Source organism: Temnothorax americanus, unplaced genomic scaffold (assembly GCF_048541705.1).
Source record: "Temnothorax americanus isolate GAGA-0224 unplaced genomic scaffold, ASM4854170v1 Scaffold112, whole genome shotgun sequence".
Classification (NCBI taxonomy): Eukaryota; Metazoa; Arthropoda; class Insecta; order Hymenoptera; family Formicidae; genus Temnothorax; species Temnothorax americanus.
This window is the reverse complement of record NW_027509245.1, coordinates 320,388-342,367: the sequence shown is the minus strand read 5'-3', so window position 1 is coordinate 342,367 and position 21,980 is coordinate 320,388. Positions and strand designations below refer to the sequence as shown.

The 21,980-nt window shown below is 37.5% G+C and overlaps 2 protein-coding genes across 2 annotated transcripts; both read left to right on the top strand.

Annotated features, from left to right (window-relative positions):
• Positions 1 to 18,333: 18,333 nt before the first annotated feature.
• On the top strand, positions 18,334 to 19,003 carry LOC143908708 (uncharacterized). The gene is made up of 2 exons (XM_077426466.1): positions 18,334 to 18,651; positions 18,920 to 19,003. Exons 1-2 carry the CDS (start codon positions 18,334 to 18,336, stop codon positions 19,001 to 19,003), a joined length of 402 nt encoding a protein of 133 aa, XP_077282592.1.
• Positions 19,004 to 19,679: 676 nt separating this feature from the next.
• Positions 19,680 to 20,333, top strand: LOC143908707 (uncharacterized). Its single transcript, XM_077426465.1, has one exon. It carries the CDS (start codon positions 19,680 to 19,682, stop codon positions 20,331 to 20,333), a length of 654 nt encoding a protein of 217 aa, XP_077282591.1.
• Positions 20,334 to 21,980: the final 1,647 nt, after the last annotated feature.

Here is a 21,980-nt window from a genome sequence, read left to right as displayed (position 1 = left end):
CATATTGGATTGTATTTTACAGTTGACTCAATTATAGCTGTTCTGTTTGCATGAGCCACTACAGGTAAATTTTGTCTAAAGTCTCCTGCAAAAAGAATTACTTTTGCTCCAAATGTGATTTTGTATTCCTTATCAAATCTCTTAATAATTTATCGACTGCCGTTAGAGCTTGTCCTACAGTCATGCTCACTTCATCCTATATTATTAGTTTCGCAGAGATTAATTCTCTTGCTTTCTGCGTGTTTCCTCTGATATTTGATTTCGTTGTCTCATCTATTGGTATTGTTAGCTTGAACAGACTGTGATATGTTCTTCCTCCCTTTAAAAGTGTTGCTGCTATGCCTGTTGACGCACATGGTAAAACCACCTCTTTTCTTCCTCTGATTACACTTAATAATGTATTAAACAGGTATGTTTTTCCACTTCCTGCAAATCCGTCTATAAAAAATAACCTTTTGACTTTATTCTCATTTTTAATTGCTCGCATTACTAAATCGTACACGTGCTTTTGCTCTGCATTTAATGTCAACAATAAATCTTCTCCTCTACTTCTTTTCTTATCTAAATCATATTCTATTTTAGTAATTTTCACTGGCTTTAGTTTTGGCAATTTGAAGTTTACACAGCTAGTTCCATTATTTCTCATAATTTCATCAATACAATTCATAGCTATATTTTCTGGATTATCCATATTTCTGTGTACATAATCTTTAATCATGGCGTCTTTATATTTATTCCAAAGTGTTGGTACATCTGTAGGTGTTCCATATATGCAAATATAAGCAAATAGCTCTCTAATTTGTACAGGCATTTGACTCTCTTTCGCTTCTTCTAGCTTTTTGTCCCATTGATCATCTGATTCTATCAAATTCCTTGTTTTTGCCGCATCCTTGAACGTCTCATAAAGAACTCCTTTGACAGTTCTCAAATTCTCGTAACATTTAGCTCCCCTAACATGTAGTAGAAGCAGTCGTAGATAATATCTTTTATTATCTTTTATGCTTACTGTATATAATCTGGAAATGATCTTTTCTGTTCCTTTTTGACGTAGTTTCCCTTTTGTTTCTTTCTTTTCATACACATATTGTGACGCAACCTCTGTGTATAATAAATGTCTCGCTCTTTCATTATTTTGATTCAATTTAAACCATGCAGTAAGTGTAGTGTCCCTTCTCTGCGCACTTATTGCTGCATGCTCTTCATTTCCTTCTTTAAAATATATCATTTGACGATTAGGCAAATGAACTGCCAGTCTTATTACTGTATGAGATTTCATAAACATTTCATATCCGTTCAATCTCCACATTGCTTCTGGTGTACTAACATATCTTTAGTGATTCGGCAAGCGAGACAAAACAAGAAAACGGCGATATCGAGACTCTTCTCAAACGCTTGAATTTTGATCTAATATCGAAGCTTGATAGTATGAATATAGCAAGATTTTTTATTGTTCTTGATTTGATAGACGAGCGAAAATCTCGTCTCGATCTCGTTTCCTTGGTTTCTTGATATACGAGATTCTCGATCGTTCAGTCATAAGGTCAACTTATAATGTCTGGTCAAAGTATGAAACGAATACATAACGATGAAGAAATGGGAAAATATAAAGCAAAATCTTTGCGAGCTGAAGCATTTATGATTAATGTTGATGAAAATAATAAGAAATTCGCTACGTGTAAATTATGCACTGAAAGCATAAAAATTATAAAAATGACAAATGGAAATACGACCGGACTGAAAAGACATTTAGAACGAGAACATACTGAATTGTATAGGGAAATTTATAATACAGATGCAGGAACATCAAATAAGGTATTTTATAATTGTATATCAAGGTATTTTTTTTATAAGGTATTTATTTTATTAAATTATTTATATTGTTCGTATTACGCGCGGTAGTTGTCTCGTGAAATATTTACCGTTTTAAAACTGAGATAATTAAAGCAAATCGCGATCAAAAATTTAATAATGTTAAATGTATGTATATATGGAACGCCGTTTTACTTTTTAATAGCATGTTGAAAAATTAAAAGAGATATTTTCTTCTTAATTATTATATCATATATCATTACAGTCTATGTGACAAATAACAAAAAAAATCATGTTTTACACTTTCTTCGTTCTGTCAATTCTATCGAGATACATTTATTTTATACTTATCGGAAGACACCCCTTGTACGCATATTGTATTACCACCAATTACTATTTCACGAGATTTACACAAACGAATAAAGGTAGAACATACGAGATATGACGAGATAAGACATTGGCAAGAGGACGCATTTGCACGACACATATATTTAACAGAGGAACATTTACTTTGTTATAAATACCTTTTATAGAAATTTTATAATTTTTTCAGAGCAATATTGGCAGCATTGAGTAAGTAGCGCCAACAGTTCCTACAGTTTGAATTCGATGTCTACGTGTCTCAGGTCGCCGATGACGAAGTCCAGATAGTGCGCTGCGTAGTTTTCGGTGTCTAGGTGTGTTAATACTTTGAATTCAATGTCTACGTGTTCCAGATTGCCGATGACGACGTCCAGATAATGCGCTTCGTAGTTTTCGGTGTCCAGGTGTATTAATACTTTGAATTCGATGTCTACGTGTTCCAGATTGCCGATGACGACGTCCAGATAATGCGCTTCGTAGTTTTTGGTGTCCAAGTGTATTAATACTTTGAATTCGATGTCTACGTGTCCCAGGTTGCCGACGACGAGGTATTAATACACCTAGACACTGAAAACTACGGAACGCATTATCTGGACGTCGTCATCAGCAACCTGAAACATGTAGACATCGAATTTAAAGTATTAATACATCTGGACACCGAAAACTACAAAGCGCATTATTTGGACGTCGTCATCGGCAATCTGCGACACGTAGACATCGAATTCAAAGTATTAATACACCTGGACACCGAAAACTACAAAGCGCACTATCTGGACCTCGTCGTCGGCAACCTGGGATACGTAGACATCGAATTCAAGCTGTAAGAACTGTTGGCGCTACTTACTCAATGCTACCAATATTGTGAGATGAAAATCTCACCAACTCCGGAATTAAAATTATATCGACACATTATAAAAATGGAATGAATTAAAATTATGTCGAGACATAATAAAAATTGTATGAATTAAAATTATGTCTACATCATTAAAATTGTATGAATTAAAATTATGTCGACATCATAAAAATTGAATAAATTAAAATTATGTCGAGACACCATAAAAATTCGGAATTATTTTTACGTATCGACATAATTTTAATTCATTCTATTTTTATGATGTCGACATTATTTTAATTCATACAATTTTTATGATGTGTCGACATAATTTTAATTCATACAATTTTTATGATGTATCGACATAATTTTAATTTATCTAATTTTTATGATGTCCAGACATAATTTTAATTTGTGAAATTAAAATTATGTCAAGACATAAAAATAATTCCGAATTTTTATTATGTTTGACATAAATTTAATTCATTAGTAAGAATCGCTATTTTTCTCAATATTATTAATATTATTAATATTATTTATGCTATTGAAAAATGAAACGGTGTGCCATACAATTTTTATTATGTATATTAAATTTTAATTCGATGAATATTAAAATTATATCGACACAAAAATAATTCCGAATTTTTATATTGTTTTGACATAATTTTAATTCATTGTGATTTTTCTTAAATCTATTATTTTTTGATTTTTTATATTAAATGGAATATTTATTATGCTATTAAAAAATAAAACGGCTTGCCGTACAATTTTTATGTTCCAATATAATTTTAATTGGAAGAATTACAATGATGTCGGAACATAATAAAAATTCGGAATTATTTTTATGTCCCGACATAATTTTAATTCATCTAATTTTTATTATGTTTGACATAATTTAAAATCATTAGTAAGAATCGCTATTTTTCTCAAGACAATTATTTTTTGAAACTTTTCTATTATGTAGAATATTATTGATGCCATTAAAAACTAAAACGGCGTGCTATATATGTACACTGTTGGAAAATTTGTGTTAAATATAACATAAATCACATGTCCCAAACAGTCCACTCAAATATGTGTGTTAATTTAACATAATATGGATGTGTTATGGATATTATGTTAAAATATTTCAATAGAAAAGAAATGTAATTCTGATCGTAATTTGAAGTTAATTATGTGTACAATTAACATAACTTTTATGTTGAAGTTAAGATTGTAAGATAAAATCAACACTCTTTTTCTGTAAATTTTAACACATTTAATAAATACGTTCAAATTGTGTTACTTTAACATATTCTTTTAATTAATTTAATAATTTTACATTTTAAATTTGTTAAGTTCAATTAACATAGCAGGCATATGTTAAATCTACACATGTATGTGTTGATTACTTTACACAAAAATTTTAACAAACGCCTTTTTTAACAAGCCTACAGAAATTTTCCAACAGTGTATGTTTGTTGATATATTTTTTGAACAGTAGGGTTATTTTTTGTTGGAACGATGGCAAGACAACTATCCTAATCATACATTTGTATCACTTGTCTCGTTTATTCATATTGTTCGTATAGTACAAAAATATTGTTGATGTATTTTTAGAACAGAAATAAAGGTCAAATAATTTTCTCGCAAGAAAAATTTGATACTATGCTGATTGACTGGGCTGCGAAAAAATATATCCCTTTTAGTTTCTTCGACGACCAATCAACTCAAGATTTATTTCACTATCTTCATCCCAACGTGAATATCCCGAAGCGTGATGGAATTCGATGCAAAACTCTTGAACGATTTTCTAAAATGCAGAAAGTAGTGTTCGAAATATTGCATAATAACGTTTCAAATATATCCTTCACTGTTGATGGCTGGACGTCGATAGCTAATAAGTCATATTACGGAGTGACCGCTCATTTTATCGACGATGAGTGGAACATCCATGCTCTCGTTGTAGATTTTATACCTTCATATGGTCGACACTCTGGTCGAGACATTGCCGAAATCTTCTACAACAGCTTGAAGGAATGGAATCTTCTTTCAAAAGTTCAAGGTATAACCCTCGATAATGCATCGGCAAATACGAAGTTCATGACGGAGCTGGCAGCACTCATGTCTGCTGAGGATATTAATTTCGACCCAATCAATCAACATTTTCGATGTTTTGCTCACATTATAAACTTAGCTGTTAATGATATGCTCAGAATAATACAATCAAATATCGATGAAGTAGACAAAAATACAGATGAAGAATCCGACGATGACGAAGAAATTTCTTCTGACAATGGTACAAGGACACTTACAAAGCTTAAAAATCTTTTTCGAAAAATAAAATATTCAGAGCAGTGGACGAACAAGCTGAAATCATGTTGCGAAACAACAAATTCTCCAATGTGTACGCCAAATCTCGGAGTAGCTACACGATGGAATTCGGTTTGCGATATGATTGACTCGGCGCTCCAGATGAGACAGGCTCTAAATTTGTTGTGTGAAAATAACGAAATTTTAAATATTTATCTTTTATCAGCAATGGAATGGTCTTTTTTAACCGAGCTGATCAAATTCTTACGAGATTTTAAAGTTCTATCCACTGCTCTTGGTGGCGAAAAGTACGCATCGTTACCGCTCGTTGTAATTGGTATCAATATGATGCTCGATAAGCTAGAAAAGTTTATTTTATCGCATCAAGAACCAACAGATAGTTGTGTTATGAGAATTGTTCGCCAAACAGTTATTGAGGCCCGAAACAAATTAGTTAAACATTACACGAAATCTAATTGGATTTATTGCGTAATTCTTATCCTCGATCCGCGACATAAAGTCGAAACTTTCCAACGAACGACATGGGGCAGAGAAATGGCTCAAGAATCGATAAAACAATTTGAACTAATATATCGGACTAAATACTACGAACCTAAAATAGTTGCTCAAACCATCAGTCTTGATACATCACACACAAATTTTGAGATAACTTTCGAAAGTGCTCCTACTAATACACCGGATGATATATTGGATTTAGGATTGCTTTTTGAATCGAATACATCTGATCAGATCCTGAGTACAAATTGGCGAAAAGAATTGGACGATTATTTACGCCTTCAACGAGCTAGTAAAAACGAAAATATTCTTTTATGGTGGTGTCAACATGAGAAGCAATTTCCCATATTGGCTTCGATGGCAAGAGATTTCTTCAGCATTCAGGCTACATCCGTTCCCGTGGAACGTTTCTTTTCAAAGGCATCATTAGTAATACGTAAACATCGTAATCGACTCAACAACGAATCAGCACGAAGCTTATTATGCTTAAATTCGTGGCTCACTTGCAGCCTATCTTCAAAAATAATCGCAAAACTCAAAAGTAACAAAAAAGAGAAAGAGAGAGAGAGAGAAATGGAAAAAAATGTTTAATAAATAAATGTTTAAATGTTTAATGTTTAATGAAGGTTCTTGTCTCTGGGCTCGCGCGAGCAACGATGCGATGATCGAAATCGCTATCCGACGTTTATTAAGATAATGTTTTTTTACACAAAGTACATGTCAGCTCTGAAGTGTCAGAGGTAGTCGCGTTATTGGCGCTTTAATAAATAAAAATAAATAAATAAATAATAAATAAATAATAAATTAATTAAAATTAAATTAAATTAGAATATTACTGAGAATTTCGTCTTGCGATCGCCCGAGACACTTCAGAGCTGAAATAAATCTATCGCGCAACCACCAACGCATCGCATGGAGCTCGGCGGCAGATTCTCACGACATAAATTAGTCGACGGAAGTAGATCGGTTCGGACTCACAAGATAATAATAATGATAGTGATATGTGATAATTGTTCATTTATTATGACGAATCAGCTTATCACTTTCTATTGAGAGTCAATAGATGATTGTTCCGCGCACAATCGGCACGATTAAGCAGCACGGAGATCGGTTAAAGTTGCTTGGCAAAATGAAATTTCACCAGTCACTGAACTTGAGAGTGACTGTACGTTGAGAGTCACTGAACTTTTTCAAAGTTAAGTCCGAAAGCATTATCGTATTCCGATCCGGCTCGAAGGACCTGAATTTTGTCTCGATATGGACTTGCGCGAGCAACACACAATGCGATAAATAAATATAATATATTATAAATATATTATATGCAATAATAAATAAATATCGGTTGAATCTTTAGTGATTAATTAAAAATAATAAATTAATTAATAATAAATTAATAATCAATAATTCGTTATTAATTAATTAAATATGCATTGTCTCTTAAGCTGGGGCTACACTATGTCCGGTTTCGCGAATTGGATTCGCGAATCGTGCATTTGTATACTATTCGTGCTAAGCACACATGGTATACAAATGCACGATTCGCGAATCCGATTTGCAAAAACGCGCATAGTGTAGCCCCAGCCTTATATATAAGCATATATTTCAAGCGAGATTTCAAGATTCTCGTTTTGTCTCGCTTGTTTTTTTTGTTTTCTTGATTTCGAGACAAATATAAAACTTCATGTTAAACGATCGAGACAAGATCTTCAACTGAATAATAAATGCAAAGAAAATCGAGCGAGATGCTTGACAGTCTCGTCTCATACCGAATCACTACATATCTTGCATCCATGAATTATTTTACTTCATCTATTTTAATTAGTCTCGTTCCGTCTCTTGTTTGCATCTCAATTGCAGCATAATCAAATCCTTTATGAATGTACTTGTATAAGTATTTGGCTGAGTTTCTACTGAGCGTGTCACGCGTCGCGTCGTCCGAGTTGAACCAATCAAAACATCCCATTTCGATCCCGTCACAAGAATGTAATGAAATGGGATGTTTTGATTGGTTAACTTGTGACGACGCGACGCGTGACGCGCTCAGTGGAAACTCAGCCTTTAACACTCTTTACTGATGAACATATTTCCAAATTCGTGTGCCGATCATATTTAATTAATAAATATGGCGAATATGGCACTACCCATCGATTATCAATTTCTTTTCCTCTTACCCTGTACTTTTTCCCTATAATCCTTCTTTGATACATGGGATATCCATTTTCATTTGCTTTTGTTTTTTCTCTAAATTCTTTTGGATAGCCTTTTGTACACTTTTCATCTTCCCTTATGCAAGGATATCTTCTCGATCTGTCGCTACATGGTCCGTGAATCATATGCCTTAAAATTATTGCATTAAGCTCTGGATACCTTTCTTCATCAGGGATTTCAACCCATACCATCTTATCTATTATTTCTTCAAGCCTTGGCTTTTCTTCATCACCTAACATTGCAAGTAAATGCAAATGTGGTAATCCTCTTTTTTGGAACTCAATTATACCTACATAAGCTATGATTTTTCCAAAAATTTCCTTTTGCATTAGATCTTTTATCAGTTCTTTTACATCCAAGTTGAAAGTTTTTGCTACTAAATCTGGACGATATTCTACCTAAAATCCATCAAGATTTTCTTTAATTGACGGAGACTGTGGATTGCATGTCACTGTTAAAAAGATGTCTGGTTTCCCAAATTTTCTTACCATAGACATTGCATCTTGATATTTTTTTTGCTTATTCCTTGGACTTCCTGGATTATACACTTTATAGCACTTCCCAGAAATTAATTTGGCAATTAAACTTATTCTCGAACAATTAATAAAATTTTTGAATCGATTTTAACTAAATCGATAAATCGGTAGATTAATGTAAAATTAAATCATTAAAATTTTTGAACTTGTTTCAACAAAAGCAAACCGGTTTTAACTAAATCAATAAATTGGTAGATTAATGTAAAATTAAATTATTCCGGCTTTCAAAAAATCGGTAAGAAAAAATTATACACTTTATAGCACTTCCCAAAAAATTCTACTCCTATTTCATATACAATTCTTTGAGATTCGGTCAATAATTTCCCGAGAAATTAAAAGAATTTTTGATGCCGGTTTCTAGAAAATCGGTAACAAAAAACTATACACTTTATGGCATTCCCCGGGAAATTCTACCTCTATTTTATGTACCCTTGATAAAAATTCGGACCACTAATGAATAAGTAGTTCGCGGTCAGACAAACAGACAGACAGACAGTCAGACGTCCGGTACTTATATATATAGATAGATAGTTATATAAACTTCATAAAATAATTTATGACAATCATATTCTTCCGGTTTAGACATTTTTCTGAAAAAAATCGTTATATGCCATGATAATATGCTATGACACATGTTTTGTATCAATAATATATTTTTACTAGATTTTTGCCCGCGCTTTGCGCGGGCTCAAAGTCTATTCCCTACTCCCCAAACTCACCCATTAATTAGAAGCACCAATAGAACCCTATAAAACCCAATTTTCAACTCTATAGTAGCGATTCCCAGAAAATTAGTAATCTTTTAGTACCAGTTTCATCAACAAAAAATTAAAAAATTTGGCACCGGTTTCAAAAAAATCGATCTATTAATAAAAAATTATACATTAATAAAAAATTAAACTTATTTTTCAAAAATTAAAAAAATGTTGGCACTGGTTTCAAGGAAATCGGTCAATTAATACTTATTATTTCTCAAAATTTTAATAATTTTCAAACCGGTTTCTAAAAAATCGGTAACGAAAAATTATCCATAAAAAAAGTTTATCTTGATATCTCAAAGTTTACAGAAATTGGAGCAGTCACGTACATTTTTTTTAAACAAAAATCGGAAACCCCTTTACTATTAGCAATTTTTTAAATTCTATTACATTTTTTATAGTTTTTTCTATAATCCTATTTTATATATAATTCTTTAAGATTCAGTCAATTATTTCCCGAAAAACTGAAAAAATTTTGGAACCGGTTTCTAAAAAATTGGTAATGAAAAATTATATACTTTATGGCAATTCCCGGAAAGTTCTACCCCTACTTCATATATAATTCTTTAAAATTCGGTCTATTAACGAATGAGTAGTTCGCGGACAGACAGACAAACAGTCGGGTTTTATATTATAAGTATGTTTTTAGCACCAGTTTTAAGAAAATCAATACATTAATGGAAAATTAAATTTTTAGCACCAGTTTCAAGAAAATCAATATATTAACGAAAAATTATCAATAAAAAAAATAAACGGGCACAGTAACAACTGTGCCGCACAACGTAGAACTACGTCAACTGTCACTATTTCATGTTAAAGTATTCAGCGAAGGAAAGTAGACTTAAGGCTACGTTAACTGACGTAGCCCTGCGTCTACTTTCGTTTATTACTTTTCGATGATTTTTTTTTGAGACAATGATAAAATTCTATTATATTTTTCAGTTTTTTTTAACCCTTATTTTATATATAATTCTTTAAAATTTAATTAATCAGTTCTTGAGTTATAGAAATTTTAGCTGTTTTTTTAAATAGAAATCGGTAACCTCTTTATTATTAGCAATTTTGCATTGTTTTTAAAATGCGATATTTCGACGTTTTAGAACATAAGAAACACATTGGCATCGAAAACTACGCAACCGGTTTAAAAAAAAATTGGCATCGAAAAATTAACCCCACCACCGCCAATCCTGGAAAATTCTATCTTTGTTTCATATACAAATTTTGAAAATTCGGTTTATTAACCAATGAGTAGTTGCAAAAAACGTTGCAAGAAAAAAATTGGTAACCCCTTTTGAAGACTTTCTAGACTTTAGAGAGAAAATAAGACTATATAAACTATCAAATGACAACTTATTTATTACTCTACGATTATTATTTTCGAAAATATAACAAAAAACAGAAATCGGTAACTCATTTATTATTAGCAATTTTGCATTTTTTTAATGCAATATTTCGTCGTTTTAAAACATAAGAAACACATTGGCATCGAAAACTACGCAACTGGTTTAAAAAAAATTGGTATCGAAAAATTAACCCCACCACCGCAATTCCCGGAAAATTCTACCTCTGTTTTATATATAATTCTTGAAAATTCGGTTTATTAACAAATGAGTAGTTCGCGGTCAGACAGACAGACAGACATACAGACAGACATCAGGTTCTTATAATAATTCCATTTCAAGAAAATCGGTTATAAAAAACCACCAAAATAAATTGCCGGAACATTTAGCTCACATCGAGAGCTTTCAAAAACTCTATAATAAAGTATATTTTCCTTTAATACTTTTTGAGAAAAAGAAAACGTTGCAAAAAACAACGTAAAACTACGTCAACTGTCACTATTTCATGTTAAAGTATTCAGCGAAGGAAAGTAGACGTAGGGCTACGTCAACTGTCAACGTGCCCTGCGTGGCGATAACGGAAGCAAGTTGCGAAGGAAACGGCGAGCCGCGAGTGGTCATGTAATTTAAAGGGCACTCGCCCTCGCATTTGAGTAACGTATCCGGGCCCTCGAGGACGGTGAATATTGTGCTTGGCGGGACGGAAAGATCGACGGGATCGGCGCTGGGCCGCGGAATCTCCGTGCTTGTGAAAGAATTCGGGATTCGCGTGGCAAGCCGCGGGATCGTCCGCGATACGAGTCCTTATTTCGTGTTCGGGGGCAATCGCCGGCCAGCGTGGTCGACACGGCGAGATCGCCCATAATTTTTGCGTCGTGCGGAATCGAGATGGCCCGGGTGCGCGTTGAAGGCGCAACCGAAGGTGCGGCGATTCGGTTCGTCGGCCTCGTGGCGTAAGTTCGTTGTAAGTTCGAAGTAAGGTACCGCTTTACCTTAATCAACTAATTATTTCTCATGTTAAGCTTTCGTGTGTTTGTCTGCGTTTATCTGTTGCGTTGATCTGATCTCGCGTGCGTTAATCTACAGTATTTAATATTCGACATTCTCGCGTGCACTTATTGCGTTATTTATGCGGCATTCGTGCGTCAGCCTATCCGACATCTTTGCGGTAAGTTATCCAACGTTTTCGCGTTAATTCGTTGCCGCGGCGTCGATCCGCCGCCGATAATGTCTCGTTACCGCGTGGTCTGATTCCGAATGCGAGATGCTCAGACCAATTATACCAACACCTACTTTGATTGATATTCTGTTGCAAGTGCTTTATATCTGACTAAATATATTGTTACACTCGTCGAGTAAGCTCGCCGCCGTAACACTATCGCGCACTCCACACTCGCGCACGAATTTCGCGAAACTCGCAAAAGAAAAGAAAACTCAAAAGAACTTAAGAAATGCGTTTATTCCAAGCTCGTAAAACAGAACGTGCGGATTCCCAAAATCCGCCAGACAGAAAATCAATAAATCCATCAACAAACTCCCGTTGTCAAGGAGCGCGCTTCACAGCTTTCCGCGACTTCTTTACTCAGTGTCCAGCACGGGCGTAACATTGTCCCCCTCTTCTTAAGTTGTCGTCCCGACAACTAGAGGAAAGTTGCATGCAGTTTCTTTCTCTTAGATTTTCGGGAACTTGAAACGCTTCCTGCTCTACCTCGAGCTAAGCTGCGAGTTAACGAGCTTCGTTTCTTTCCTCAATCCAAAAATGCTTCTTTCCACGTGTGAACCTCTTCAACGTCGGCTTTCCTTCTGCTACCAGCGTTGTCCTCTTGAGAGTCTTCGGACTGGAGGGGGAAGCTTTCGTGGACCCTGCGTCTCGCAAGACTCCCCAGTCCCCGCCTTGGCATTTGCCCTAAGTCCCACGGAAAAACCACGATCAAAAACCGTGGGCAAGGCGGTCTTCTTTCAGCTAATATTTTCGCTTGATGTTGTTCGGCACCATCTTCTCGGAGAAGTAGCCGAAAGTAACAACAAAAGAAAAATATCTTTTTCTTAAAAAAAAAAAACTAAAAACTAATTAAATGAATTGAAATTTTTCGGGCTCCGCGCTCCAGATGAAAATCGTGATTCGAAAGAAATTACCTCTCATAAAAAGTAGCTAATCTATCTAAATGAACGACTTTGTTCTTAAGCCGTTTAGACCTACGAATGCAATAAACTACATCATTAATTCTTTTAACGATTTCAAAAGGACCTTCCCAATTACTTTATAACTTAGGAGTTATTTCTATTTTTCTTCGAGGATTAAATAACCAGACTTTTTGCCCAGGCTCATAGCATATTTGTCTATCCTTCCGATCATAAAACGCCTTGGCTTTTTGAGACTTAATTTCCATACGTTGACATACAATGTTATGAATGAGATCCATTTTTCCTTTCAAGTGACGGAAATATTCTCTTTCCGAAGGAATAGTCTCAGAACCAGGAGGATGTCCGCGAAGTAGATCCAAGGGTAATCTTAACTCCCGACCTAAATGCAATTCCGAAGAAGTGAAACCAGTAGTTTCATGTTTAGAAAACCTACACGCCAACAACCCTAATGGATTCCAACGATCCCAATCTTGTTGATTTTCAGCAACAAACTTTGCCAGATAATTTAACAACGTCTGATGTTGACGTTCCACCTGACCATTGGATTGAGGTTGAAATGGAGTAGTTCTTGTTTTTTTAATTCCCAATAACTGAGTTAGTTCCAAGAAAAATCGAGATTCAAAATTTCTTCCTTGGTCAGTATGTAATTCCAAAGGAATGCCGTATCTAGAAACCACTTGACTCAAGAAAACTTCCGCAATCGTTTTAGCCCTAATATTTCCAAGCTGTTAGAAACGGACATTAAAGATCGTAAAGAGATTGTGTAAGTGTAGACATCTGTGAGCATAATAGATTGTAAGCGGCGATTCGATAGCAGGCTCATAGATGGCATCGATATTACAGTTATCTATTTATCTTCAGCGTTAAGTGTTTCGCGCACGCGGCGACGACGACGTCGCGCCCTAGCGCCGGAAAACGATTCGAAACGACGATACTGCGCAAGCGTAAAACGTATCGAGATGAACGTGAAGCCCGCCGGGAAGGTATTCGTCTTCCGGCTAGCGAGGCGAAGAGTTGCGTTCCTTCTACCGGCGTCGTATATGTTCGTAAATTGTGACGCGAGTGCAATCCGCCAGACTATTGAGTCTGAGATTAACTCGAGCTATTCCAAGGACGTCTCCGCAACATCAGAGGAGACATTTCAGTATGGATTAGAGGCGATGACAAGCACCTCTCACGATATACGACGGAAGGAAGGACGAACTTAGCCATTTTTCAACCAGGATTCTGCAAACGGACAATCGCGGCCATTTTGCACATTGCAAAGGTCCTCCCTGTTTTGGTCGATGACCATCTTATCCAAAGGTAGACGGCGGATGCTTTCAGGTAACATATCGAACTCGTGTAACTCAGAGATCCATTAAGAGATGCAACTCTCAAGCGGATTATGATGAACGCAATGTTCTATCATAAATGCGATCGTCTGATTACAGAGTTCGAGAAAGCACGGGGCGAAGGATAGCGTCCTCGCATTTCACGGGGCGACGGATTGCATCCTCGCAGAACGGCTATAGTAATGCCGATTATTCCGAAATTAATTATCGGTCTGAGCTCAGTCGAATTAAAGTCACGTTTACATGGTTGCAACCCGCGAATAACGCCATTGATTTTTCATATGCAATTGTTTAACTTATGTTCTCGATGCACACGTGAGTCGAATCTTCACGTATAATTGCGATTATTTTAACGAATTATGATTTATTCTATGGCTACTTGCCAATTATTTAAGTGTACGAAGCACTATATTGTTCATGAAAAGTTACTTATTGTTTAATTTAGTTCGTTCTTCAAGCATTAACATATATATTATTGATTCAAAATACATATAATCTGAATTACCATATAAGTTACTGTGCCGATTGATAGCTAGAAAGAACGTTATATTGCAGTTACCGAATCTCACGTAATATTTATAAGAGACTAAATGTTCAATCGAATGCTTCACGTTGCATATGTTCCTTTTCTTATACTTTAAGTGAGATACATATATATGAATTGGGATCGATGAACTCTCAATCGACACAGTACTTAAATTATATGCTTTGTATAATATTGCTCTAATTATTTAACCTGCGTTTGAAATTATATGCTTAACTTGTATGATCCTTTCTTGAAACAGAAACAAAGATTGAAATCACTTGGTGGTTTATCTGGTTGAGAATCAGAATAACGGATTTCTGTTCTCTTAAATTCAATCTTGATGAGAGACTAATTTCTTTTTATGACGCATGAGAAAGGATTATGCAAGAATAATTCAATATTGTCTGATTCTGTGCTTATTCTATATGTTCTTGATAAAACATTAATTCTGATAACTTTACTGATTGTAATCAAACCACAGCGAAAATACACAATCTCTTTACCGACTAAATCACAAGTAAAGTATCGTTCCCTTTTTTCTATAATTTCTATAGCTCAGGTTCCTGCGCGAACTTGTACATTTCAAACACAAGCGGAAAAGCTTCCACCCATTTCGTGAAACAGTCCGTAACCACCAACAGATATTTATTTCCCGAAGAAGAAGTTGGAAAGGGACCAAGAACATTCATTTGAATTTTTTCAAAATGCGCCCTGACATTGTAAATTTGCATAGAAGACTTTCCTTTATCAGATGGCCCTCTCTTTGAAACGCAAACTTTACAAGTCCTACACCAATGTTCGACATCCTGCTTACAGAAAGCCCAATAAAAATGTTTCCGGATCTTCTCTAAGGTCTTATTGACACCAAAATGGCCACCTGTGGAAGAATCATGAACTTCTTCTACATTCTTCGAGGAACTATAGTTTGAAAAACAACAAAACATAAATTTGGAGACTGCCATTTTCTACACAAAATTCCGTCTTTAATCACCAGGGAATCTCATTGGAGCCAATAGTCTTTAGCAGTCGAATCTCTCTGAGCTATTTCTTGACGAAGAGGTCGCCTATTCTCCTCTTTTCCACGATAAATTCCTACAATTGAAGGGTCCTCCAATTGCATTCTTTTCTAGTCCGCAGATTCAATTTCTTTGAAGATTTTTCTTCTAACATGTCCCCTTACAATACTTTCTTCCCCCATCTTCACTTTATCACAATATCTGCAGTTTCCTTCCGCACATGGACGCCTAGACAACGTGTCAGCGTTTGCGTGCACCTTTCCTGCTCGGTGCTTGACTACGAAATTAAATTGTTGTAGGCGTTCCATCCAACGTGCTAACTGCCTTTCTAGATTCTTAAAAGACATCAACCAGCGTAACAAAATATGATCCGTTCTAACCGAGAATTCACGTCCATATAAATAGTGATGGAAGGTCTTCAAAGCCTCCACCAAAGCTAACAGCTTCCGACGAGTTACGCAATAGTTCCTTTCAGACTTGCTCAAAACCCGACTATAATAAGCTAAGACCTTCTCCCTACCATCCTGAATCTGAGAAAGTACCGCGCCCAAGCCGTGATTTGAAGCGTCAGTATCAAGAATAAATTCTCCCTTTTTTATTGGGAAAACTAAAATAGGAGGAGAAATTAAGTTTTGTTTAAGCTTCTCAAAAGCTTCCTGACAACGCCCATCCCACACAAATTTTCTAAGATTCTCAGTTAAAGAAAATAATGGCTTAGTAATAAAAAAAAATCTCTTCATAAATTTTCTATAATAAGAGCAGAGTCCCAAGAAGCTTCGCACTTGCTTCTTATTTTGAGGAATAGGTTACTTTTGAACGGTCTTAATTTTCTCCAAATCAGTGGAGATTCCTCTTTCTGAAACGACATGGCCTAAGTATTTTACTTCTCTTTCAAAGAAAGTACATTTTTTTGGATTGAGTTTTAAATTTGCACCCCGTAAACGAAGAAATACTTCCCTTAAATTTGCCAGCATTTTCTCGAAAGTTTTACTATATAGATGATGACATCATCCAAATAAACCATACAGATCTCATTCAATATCTCACGAAGAACCTGCTCCATCAATCGCTCAAAAGTAGCAGGAGCATTACATAATCCAAATGGCATTACAGTAAACTGCCATAAGCCATTTCCTATAGAGAAAGCCGTTTTCTTCCTATCCTGAGGACGAAGCTTCACCTGCCAATAACTGCTTTTTAAATCTAAGGTGGTGAACCAGGAATTTCCGGATAAACAATCAAAAAAATCATCTATCTTGGGAATAGGATAAGAATCTTTTTCTGTAATGGCATTGAGCTTCCTGAAATCGATACGGAATCTAATCGTTCCATTTTTCTTTTTAACTAAAACAGCTGGAGAAACCCAGGCGCTATGAGATTCTTCGATGACACCACGTTGTTTTATTTTGTTTAAAATCTTTTCCACCTCTTCTCGCATATGCAGTGAAATTAGCCTAGGAGCCTGTTTAATCGGAGAAGAATTTTTCACCCTAATAGCATGCTCAACGACGGAGCAATTTCCTGCAACCACATCTTCCGAAAAGACACCTTGAAACTCGATCACCAATTCAGCAAACTGCTCCTTTTGAGAAGCGTTGAGAGTTTCGGAATTTTTCTCAAAGAATTCCTTAAGAAAAAAAGGAATCCTCCTATCAAAACTACAAATTCGGAAACAGAAAAAGTTTTCTTGACTCTCTGATACCGTTTCCTCAAAAACCGAAAAGAAAACGCTTCCTACCCCTATTTTTGAAAGAAAGCCTCACCCGTTTCCAGTCAGCAAACGCAATATTATTTGCCACATCACGGAGTGCTCAAACCAGACAATGCAACCACGAAATTACGTGTAGTATTCAACGGCTCGAGCGCATCCACATCAGGCCGCTCACTTAATGATATCATGCACACAGGAGCCAAGTTGCATTTAGACGTCACCGATGTCTTGCTCTGGATTCGACAATTTAGACACCTAGTTGCCACGGACATCACCAAGATGTATAGACAGATCAACGAGCATGAAGATGACTAAGATTTACAACGGACTCGCTGGATAGATAAACAACTCAATGAAGTGCCATATCACCTAACAACGGTCGATATGTTGATGACAATTCTGGAGGCGACAACACCTTTCAGCATGCAGTAGAATTCAACACTGCTCAACGGACTTGTGCATGGCGGGCGGCGTCCCATCAGCAAGGTGGCACGCGACTTATCAAGACGAACTCACTGCGGTTCAAGCAGAAAAGGACCAGGACTCACAAACGACATTGACGATTGCGTAACCAAAGGACTCGGATTACGATGGCTTCCTCAAGAAGATTCATTCACATTCTCAACAAGGATCTCGTTGCACACCGATCATCTCACCAAACGCCTCGCTTAGTCTGAAGTGGCTCAGAAACTCGATCCACTGGGCTTTGTATCACCAGTGGTGATCAAGGCGAAGATGCTCATGCAGGAGCTTTGACTACATGAAGCTCCAATGGGATGAACCACTGCCATCCCAGCTCTCATCACGGTGGCTCATTATCAGAAAAGAACTCACAAGCTGGCCAGCTCTCAATACCTCGGTGGTACAACCAAGGTAGCACCTCTCAAACCACATAGGGCCTCTCGTCAGTGGAATTTCACGGCTTTTCTGATGCTTCTTAATTGGCAATGGCTGCAGTCGTATTTATCACCGTCCACGGCTCAAATGGCGCCTCGATTTCATTGGTGTGCTCCAAAACCAAGGTAGCACCGCTCAATCGGCTCACCATCCCGAGACTTGAACTCACCGCAGCACTGCTGCTCTCAAGACTCATGCAATACGTTCAAGCCACCTTAAAGTTGAACGTCACAGCAACTCACCAGTGGTCGGACTCTGTTGTGACACTCACGTGGATCAAATCTCAAGCATCGCGCTGGAAGGATTTCGTGAGAAATCGGGTTTCTCAAATTCAAGAGCTCACTGTAAACGCACATTGGAAATACCAGGTACGTCCAACCCAGCCGATTGCGCCTCACGAGGATTAACTACTGCTCAACTCCAAAGTCACTCATTATGGTGGACGGGACCACCGTGGATACTCACCCCTGGAGCTTGGCCATCTCAACCCGCGCTTTCGGACGAGTTGAACTCGCACGAGGCTCGTCCTGGCATTGCGCTACATGCGGCCGCATCTCAACCGGAATATCACTGGGACCTGATATATAGGTACTCAACTCTCAACAAGTTATTGAAAATAACAGCTCTTTGTTTCAGATTCATATCGCTTCTGGGAAAGTGCCGACGCACGCCACTGGATTTGTACTCAGCTTTGGAGGAGGCCAGATTCTTCTGGACTAAGGCTACTCAAGCGGCATACTTTACGCACGAGATCAAGATGCTCACGGCCAACTCGAGACTACCAACTGCTCACGCATTCAGTCGATTGACTGCGTATATAGACGCTCAAGGGATCATCCGAGTTGGCGGCCGCCTCAACCAATCAGCACTAGCTCAAGACAGCAAACATCAGGCGATTTTGCCTCGCCACTCCCGGCTCTCAACCTTGATCATTTCACACGCCCATCTGCGTACTCTGCATGGAGGAACACAGCTGACATTGGCTCATGTCAGGCAAAGTTACTGGATCATCGGCGGACGGGCTCCGGTGAAGTCTCATATTTTGCGGTGTGTCGTGTGTGCTCGGCAGAGGGGGATCCGTGCTCATCAACTGATGGGCCAACTACCTCTCTCTCGGGTTACGCCGTCACGTCCGTTTACTCACACAGGAGTTGACTATGCCGGACCGCTCACCATCAAAACATGGAAAGGACGAGGTGCGAAGACATATAAAGGATGGATCTGTGTGTTTGCCTGTTTCTCCACCTCAGCAATTCACCTCGAAGTAGTCAGTGACTACTCATCAGAAGGATTTATCGCAGCCTTCCGAAGATTTTCAGCGAGAAGGGGAATTGCTCAGACCGTATATTCGGACTGCGGGACAACATTCATTGGAGCAGACGCCGCGCTCAAGAAAATGTTCATCCAGAGCTCACAAGAACATCAACGGATCGCTCAAATTCTACAACAGGATTGCACTAGATGGGAGTTCAACCCACCAGGCGCTCCACACATGGGGGGCAAGTGGGAGGCGGTGGTGAAATCCGTCAAGTTTCATCTGAGACGGACTATCGGGGAAACTCTACTCACTACGGAAGAACTCACAACGTTGCTTACTCAAATCGAAGCCATTCTCAACTCACGGCCCTTAGAACCGCTGAGTGACGACCCGGAAGACGTCTCAGCGCTCACACCAGGTCATTTCCTCATTGGAGGTCTACTCACTACCATACCCGAGCCATCTCTGATTGACCTGGCAACCCCACGGCTATCTCGATGGCAACTCATCCAGCAGCGGATTCAACAATTTTGGGCACAATGGTCGGCCCAGTACCTGCAACGCCAGCAGGCGATATCTAAGTGGCATCATCCCAACAACAACGTCAAGGTGGATTCCATCGTGCTGCTCATCGACGAACGCTCTCCACCGTGCAAGTGGCCACTCGCCAGAGTAACAGCTTTGCACCCCGGCAAGGATGGACTCACCAGGGTGGTTACCCTCAAGACGGCCACCACGACACTCACTCGGCCAAGTGCCAAGCTTGCAATTCTACCCATCTCAACAGAATGAAGGATCAAGAGTAAGGAATCATCAACAAGGTTGCTGATGGCGGGCGGAATGTTCGAGATTCCCTTAACATTGCGCCGTCCGATGGCAGCATCGATCGGGTAACGACGCTCGATCACCGCGGCAGCTTGCGCCCGCACGGGCGCGCTCATCGCCACCGTTTTCCTCGCGATCGAGGCATTTGTGAAAATGGCCGCGCAGTGATCAGACGCACGATGTGTGCTCTGTGCATCTTGATTGTGACTATACACATTGAAGTGCTCACCGCAGTGATTACAGCTGCTGAGATACTGCATTAACATGTAAAGCGACCACACATCCAGCTCTACTCAGGATACATCAACACGACGACTCAGGCTCACATGTGCGCGAGTGCCGACCGCCACGTGTCTCACCGGCTCACGGGCGACTCACCACACGAGGAGGGCAATTGATATAATTGTCGCTCGCCTGCAACGATCATACAAAGACTTTTCTTTTATACACCGCTCATCGATTCTCAGGTCAGACTGTAACAATCTCGATACATTAAAGACGGCTCAGACTGTGGTCTGAGTTACACAAAATAAAGTGCATATTCGAGTTAACACCTTCCACGCGCGTCCTTCTCATCCCGCTTCCATCGCCGGGATTAATCAGCGATTTCGCGAACAACATTCTTTAGTTTTTTCTACCCCTATTTCATGTAATTCTTTCAGATTCGGTCAATTATTTCCCGAGAAATTTGAAAAATTTCTGAACCGGTTTTCAAAAAGATCAGTAACAAAAAATAATACATTTTATAGAACTCCCCAAAAAATTCTACCTCTACTTCATATACAATTCTTTAAGATTCGGTCAATTAATTTGTTAAATTTATATTTATTTTTATGAAAAAGATTTATTTTATTATTAATTTTATTACATTTATTTACTATTAATTAAATTATTTTATAAAGAAATATGTGTTTGTTCCGCCAATAATAATAAACAAATGTGCATATGTTTGATCGACTATAATTGGCAAACATTAATCATAACTTTAACCGACGTTTCGATCCAAGCTTCGGATCCTTCTGAAGTAATCTAACAACAAACAATTATAAAAATCGCAGCGTCAATACATCGAGTCAATAATGTACGGAATTTAAAAACAAGAGTAACAATTTAAAAATACCTGATGAGGAAAAATGTGCCATTATCGAACAATTCTCAGTCAATTGTTCGTGAAATTTTGATAGAAAAGTCACAGAGTGCTAAACAAATCAATTAGTCAAAACGGTAAATAAGTTGTCAAAAATAAAACAAAAACAAGAACAAAGAGAAACTTAATTACACAGAGAAAGTTTTCCAAAGGCACAGGTTCGTATCATGCTCGCTGAGTTAACGGAGTATCGACAGAACGACACAGCAATTACATGTTTATGCGATGGACGTCGGAAACGAACTGAACATATCGCGTATGTCAGTTGAAAACAGGTCGAAAGGTTGACAAAGCAGGTACCATCAATACGCAAAAATTATAAACAAGAGATGACGTTGTCATAAATAGGATTTAAGTTATCCGTATTTTTTTGGAGATTGATGGTATCCGAATATTTCGTAATGAAGAGCATTTCAGCGATTTCTCTCTTTTTTAAATTTTTTTCTTTATGAAGTATCTTTACTTCA

What these genes read in the sequence shown, in the direction of transcription:
- LOC143908707 (XM_077426465.1), top strand. Translation starts at nt 19,680, where the DNA reads ATGTTCATCCAGAGCTCACAAGAACATCAACGGATCGCTCAAATTCTA.
- LOC143908708 (XM_077426466.1), top strand. Translation starts at nt 18,334, where the DNA reads ATGGCTGCAGTCGTATTTATCACCGTCCACGGCTCAAATGGCGCCTCG. An exon ending in ACGCACATTGGAAATACCAG is followed by an intron (nt 18,652 to 18,919) that starts GTACGTCCAACC and finishes TCTTTGTTTCAG; the next exon opens with ATTCATATCGCTTCTGGGAA.